A 6,679-nucleotide genomic window follows, 5' to 3' on the forward strand; every position below is an offset into this window, starting at 1 on the left:
GGCCTTCTGGTTAACAGTAAAATGCCTTAGGCACTAAGCCACCAGAGCTCATTTATCTGCTAATAGCAGGTTATATCACTATGTATCTATATTACATATGTATATAGTAGTGTATATATGTAATATATATTTGCTATTAGCATAACTATACACTTGTGGTAAATAAGGGCTGGGTTAGTGGTTAAGGCATTTGGCTGCTAAATGAAAGGTCTGTGGCTTAAACCCACCAGCCTCTCCCCAGAAGGAACGTGAGGCAGTCTGCTTCCAGAAAGACTTATAGCCTTGGGAACTCAATGGGGTTTGCTACGTTATATTTATATATATGTTATATATATGTCATTATATCAATGACAATGAGTTTATACACTGATAACAGATTATACTGTGATGAATATAGTATATGTGTATTTATATTGGTATATATATGCTATGAATGTGTATATATCAATAACAGAGTATATCATTATGTGAAAATTATATTATGCGTTCTCCAACATTAGAAGTCTGACTAGTGTACATGTCTGTCACAATTTCAGCCTATTTGTGCAATGTTCCTGTCAATCGTGCAGGGGAGTGGTTATTCCTTGCATACATACAACAAAGTACAAGATTGATTTTTGTGTGATTTAAATCCCCTTCAGGGCTCTGGTGGCACAGTTGTTAAAGCAAGTGCCTGCTAACCCAAAGTTTGGCGGCACAAACCCACCAGTCACTCAGCTTCAGAAAGGTGAGGCAATGTGCTTCTGTCAACATTTACAGGCTTGAAAACCCTGTAGGGCAGGTCTACTCTGTCCTGTGGGGTGGCTCTGAGATGAAATCAACTCGAGGACAGTGGGTTTGGTTTGGTTTGAATCCCCTGAGCCGTCTCAGGAGATATACTAAGTTTCAGAATTTCAGACACACATTGAAAAATATGCCATCTTAGTCCTGTACACAAGGAGCTTTAACAGTGTGGGGGTTAAGGCGTTTGGCTGCTAACCGAGGGGTCAGGGCTTCAAGGTCACAAGCTGTTCTGCAGAAGAAAGATGAAGCAGTCTGCTTCTGTAAACTTGCAGTGTTGGAAATCCAACAAAGGTCACTGTGAGTCCGGATCAAATCAATGGCAGTGAGGTTGTTTTTAGTTTGAGCCCAGTATATAGTCCCATCTATATGAAGGAAAAAGAAAAAAAAAATCTGGATTAAAAGAAAAGACAAGTCATATATCTATTCTGAAAGTGAAGGAAAACAGCACCCTCACAAAGAAAGAAGAAGTGGAGGGTCTCCAGAGGAATTCCTGTCCAGGAAGAGGAAACCACAGTCTAACAGAAACCCACCCTCCCCCTCCCCCTGCACCTGCCCTGGTTTGGCCCCCTGAGCAGTGTGGTCCTGAGCACCCCCTGCAGCCCAGCTCTCTCTTGGCCTCCCTGGAGGGAGGTTTGTGTCTGGGATCCCAGTGACTTCTCCTCACTGTGTATCTTGCACAGTAATAGATGGCTGTGTCTTTGTCAATCACGGAGTTCAGCTTTAAATAAACTTGGCTCTTGGTGGTGTCCCTGGTGATGCTGAGTTGGGATGCAAATGTTGGGGTATAATATGTGCTTCCACCACTCCATATCCCACCGACCCACTCCAGCCCTTTTCCTGGGGCCTGCCGGCCCCAGTTCACATCAGTGCCGGTCAAAGAGAATCCAGAGACTGTGCAGGTGAGAGACAGGGTCTGTGAGGGCTGCACCCGTCCTGGGCCCACCTCCTGCAGCTGCACCTGGGAAAGGACACCTGGGGACAAGGAGAACCACAGTGAGTCATGTGCTCAGAGGCAGCACCCCCAGCCCTTCCTGTCTGCATCCCTTCAACACTCACCTGAGGGAGCTGCCACCATCAAGAGGAAAACCCACATGTGCTCCATGGTCTCGTGGATGAGGTCCATGACTCCCAGAGAACGTTCTCCCAACTGAGGAGGACCCTGAATTTAAGCACATGCCCCCTGTGGTCCACCTGGATATCTGAGAGGAAATGTGCATGTGGGAGGAGCCTCTTGTCTGTAAGAAGGACCAATGGAGGCTCCTGTTTCTGGAGCTCATTGTGAGAAAAATGTTGATGGGGCCCTTTCCCCTCCCCCTGGGATTCTCTTCCACAATAAAGCATCTTCTGATCAGGAATCCTGATGCCACCAAGGACCAAAGAGAGATCTGAAAATTGGTCAAAGAGATGCATAGATGACAGCTAAGAGACAGACAGACAGACAGATAGTGATGGATAGTAAATAGATAGGTAGATGATAGATAGACAAAAGATAGTGGATGGATGGACGGAAAGAAGATAGATAGATGATATAGATAGATAGATAGATACATAGATAGATAGATAGATAGTAAAATAGATAGATAGATAGATAGATAGGCAGATGGATAGATAGATAGATACATGGTAAATTGTGGTTCATGATAGATAAATATCAAGTATTAATGACAAATCCAGGGTTTTCTAAATAGTCCCTATCTGATCCATTTCATACCTCCAGTAGCTCATGTTTAAATTATCGGAGATCCAAATGTGTTGAGATGGCAGCTAAGCAGACCAACAAAATTCTATTCTGACAAAACTAGATCAAACTCAATTTTTGCTATAATTGGAAATGTAAGAGTCTCGTTAAATAAGATGAGTATTTGTCTACCTGAAATGGATTTACTACCAAGTACATTGAAGAGTTGCTGTAGATGGGATTATGTTCATTTCACCCTAAAACTTGAGTTTTGTAATTCGTATGAGTGGATGTTCTTCTTTGTGTGTTGAGTGTGTGTGTGTGTGTGTGTGTGTGTAGATGCTGACTGTTGAAAGGAAGCTGGTAGGCAATATGAACAAAAATTAGAAATGTGTACACAGAGAAATATTTTATTTGTTTGTGAAAACATAACAAGGATGTGTAGTGAGAATGCTGTGAGCAAGTGAAGATAACAGATGGGACAAAATCAAACTCTGCAGTCCCTCATGTCCTTTGAGTCCTCCATTTCTCACTGACTTACCACATATCTAGCATCTCCAGGTGGCTTAAGGTTGGGTTTTGCACTTCATTTATTATTCAAAACCTGGAGGAAGAAGTTTCTTAGCTAAGGCAAACACCACAGACAGCTACTCTGAGTGGAAATGCAAAACTCTATATGTGGAGACATAATGCACTAATCATGATATAGATTTAATATTGGTGCTCTCTGGCATGGAACACCTGGACAGTGTTCACTGCTCCATTGCAGCCTATTTGCAGAATCCTCCTTTCAATCTTGGAGGGAGTGGTTATTCCTTCCATGTGAAAAACAAATAAGAAGATTGATTTAGATGAATTTAAGTCCTTTCAGCTTTCTTGGGACATTCATCAACTACTAGAACTTCAGACACACATTGAAATATATGCTGCATATTAGAGCCATCAGTTCCTGACATCTTACCTCCTGAAATGGATGAACTTTCATCAATTGTGTTTTAGTACAGTAACTCTGTGTGTTACTTCCATTTTCTTTTGATAGTTTCTTCATTGTTCAATATTTTGCCCATAGAATCCATCAATTTTGCAAATCCAAGGTTGTATTTTTCTTCAGTTCTCTCAGCTTGACAATGATAATAAAGAAACAAGAAAACTGCATAAATTATGATTGATAGGTCAGGAGACACAAAGGAAGCAAAGAATAGAAAGCAGGAAGGAGTAACCAATGAAACCTGATGAACCTTAAATCCAGTATCTCTCACATTCCTCACTACTTTAACCTACTCATGTTTACAAGTAGTGGTTCCTGCCCTAGATTCTCAGTCAGACACCAAAGATGATCTGTTCTTACCTCACCTTTTTGAGACATACGGCTTGCTGTACTTTTAGGTGCAAAAAATGTCTCAAAAGACCAACATACCATGAGGGTTGTATAAATGCTTGGGAGCTCTGGTTGCATAGTGACTAAAGGACTTGACTGCTAACCAGAAAGCTGGTGGTTCAAACCCACCAGCCACTCCTCAGAAGGAAACTTGGGCAATCTACGTCCATACTGATAACGCCTCAGACACCCAAGGAGGGGTCTGTATGAGTCGGGTCTGACTCGACAACATGAAACAACAACAGCAACAATATTACAAACATTTCATGGAGATTGGGTTCACCACGGAAATTCTTTCCGGGCTCAAGAGGAAGCTGCAGGTCCTCAGAGGAATCGTGACCTACCCTCTGCACCTGCTCCTACATTTGCCCTGAGCTCCCAAGACAACCATCCCAGACTCCTGATGCCTCCTGCTGGGGAAGGGTAGTTCCTCACTCTCATGCATGTGCCTCTCAAACTGGAATCCACAGCCACATCCTCGTGTCTCAGCCTGCATATCTGCAGATACAGCACTTTCTCGGTTTTGTCTATGGAGATGGTGAAATAGTCCTTCAAAGTAGTACGTATGTCTTAGTATGTCCATCTGGACTAATCTCAGCCACAACTGCAGCACCTTTCCTGGGACCTGATGGAACATGGTAATCTAGTAGCTGCTGAAGATGAATCCAGAGACTGCACACAAGAGTCTTGGAGAAACCGCCACCCAGGCTCTGGTGAATCTCCCCCAGACTTCACCAGTGGTATTTCATGCTGGACTCCTGAAAATGCAGACATGCATGGTTGAAATCATCTATACTTCTCTCTGCCTTTCTCTCTTTCTCTCTCTGTCTTTCAGTCAGTCATTCCCAAATGAATGTTATGTAGGTGATTGCTTTGTAAAATGTCAAGAAGAAAAACACATCCCAACTCAGGCCTCAGATTCCATAGTGAGAGTCCTAGATCTTTCCTGAGAGGAGAGTGGGATAATATCAGACAGTGGCCTAGGCTTTCCTTATAGTCACACGGTTTTGAGCTGGGTTGATTTTCATATGCAGAGGAAGCAGACTCATTGTAATGTCTTTCTCTATATAGAGGCAGATTCATTGGCTTCACTGGTATCCCTCAGAAAGAGCTTAGGGTGATGTATAAGGTTGGTGAAAGCTTTGCATTTCAGGACAGATCTTGAAAAATTCTTTGTGACCAGAAATGTGATGTCATTCCTCTTCAATTTGTCATTCCCTGCACAGAAGATCATATGGTTGCCTGATTCTAAACTTTCAATCATTTCATTTCACAAATGCCTGGGCTATTTTGATCCTTGTGTTTTTCACTTCATTTCTGACAACTTTCAACTTTCCTAGATTCATACTTTGTACATTTCCCATTCTATTTATTACTCGATCTTTGCAGATGTTTCTTTTCATTTTGAGTTGTGCCACATCAGCAAATGATGGTCCCAAATGCTTTACTCCATAGTTATCACTAAGGCCGACACTGGTTTGAGGAGGCAGTACTTCCCCAGTCAATTTTTGAATTACCTTCCAACCTGAGGGGCTCATTTTCCTACACAATGATTCATGCCTGCTCATAAAGTTTTCTACTAAGATATCAAAAAGTAAGAGTATTTCACTGCTGTTTATAATGTTTTAACTAGCTAATATTTTCAGAAAAAAATGACCCCATTCTTCTTCCCAGTCTGTCTTGGTCTGGAAGCTCCACTGAAAGCCATCCACCATGGGTGATCCTGCTGGTATTTGAAATACTGGTGGCATAGCCTCTAGACCCAAAGCACCACACAAACGTCTACAGTATGACAAACTAAGAGATGAGGAATGGCATCACTGTATAATGATAAGGAAACAGCAATCGTGCAAGATCTGTGTGCACCAAAGAGTCAAAAGTGCATTTGCTCCTCTTTTAACAGAAAGAGATTCATCTGACCTTCTAGGACCATTGCAGTCACTTCCACAATATCCACATCATTCGTGTCCCATCCGAGGAGCAGGAAATGAGGCAGTGGCTACTAGTGCAAAAAGGGAAATGGGAGGAGAGACCATCTTCTCCTCACCACATATGAGGCAGGAGATGCTCTATCCCGTCCCAGATTCGACCCAGGCAAGGTCATACCTTGAGCGGAGCAATCCACAAGCAGCTTCAGTGCCCTATCCTCTTAGAGAAGGCACCGCTGCAGGCAGTAAGAGTAGTAGTAGTACTACTAGTACTAGTAGTAGTAGAGTCCATAAGGCATTTACCACATCTGACATAAAATTGGAAGAATTAGAGTCCGGATACAGATAGGACACTCTTAATATTTATGAATGGTTTATTTCCATCTTTAACTCTTTTGGCCCATGTTTGGTAGACTGTAAGTATATTTTAAGAGATTGTTTTTTTTTTAACTTTGTTAGCCACTGAAGATTGGGGGATGGTGTTAGAGAAGGCTACAGAAGCACAGTCCCAGCATGGTGCCCAGGTGAAAAGGCACGATGCATCTCCACCCCCACTAGGCCAAGTGGAATAAAAATCATAGTGCCAGGTACGACAAATCTGCACAATATCAGGATTTTCTGCAAATAGGATTCAAAGTACGATTCACAAAACAGAAAATTCTAAATAAATATGTGAGATCAAACAGAAGACTCGGGAATACCCTGTTGCTTCCCTTGAAAGAATCTTCTGATACTTTAGAAAATATACTAATTTAGTGATGAGCAGCCTGAGAACGTGAGAATGGTCAATACTATTTCCATTAAGCAAAGTATCCCTGACACTAGGAAGACTTTCCAGGAATCACAAGGGAGCATTACCGTGAATGTTGGAGTTGAGTGCAACCAGAGTTCAGGGTCTATAACAATAGAAAC

At 42.3% G+C, this 6,679-nt stretch overlaps 1 gene segment (V, D, J or C); it reads right to left on the reverse strand.

The window, feature by feature from the left end:
• Nucleotides 1-921: 921 nt before the first annotated feature.
• Nucleotides 922-1,885, reverse strand: LOC103213456. The segment is given in 3 exon segments: nucleotides 922-927; nucleotides 1,448-1,755; nucleotides 1,840-1,885. Coding segments are annotated over 3 exon segments (360 nt in total).
• Nucleotides 1,886-6,679: the final 4,794 nt, after the last annotated feature.

The sequence above is a fragment of the Orycteropus afer genome, unplaced genomic scaffold, assembly GCF_000298275.1.
Source record: "Orycteropus afer afer isolate SDZICR_OR568_19922 unplaced genomic scaffold, OryAfe1.0 scaffold02584, whole genome shotgun sequence".
NCBI lineage: Eukaryota > Metazoa > Chordata > Mammalia > Tubulidentata > Orycteropodidae > Orycteropus > Orycteropus afer.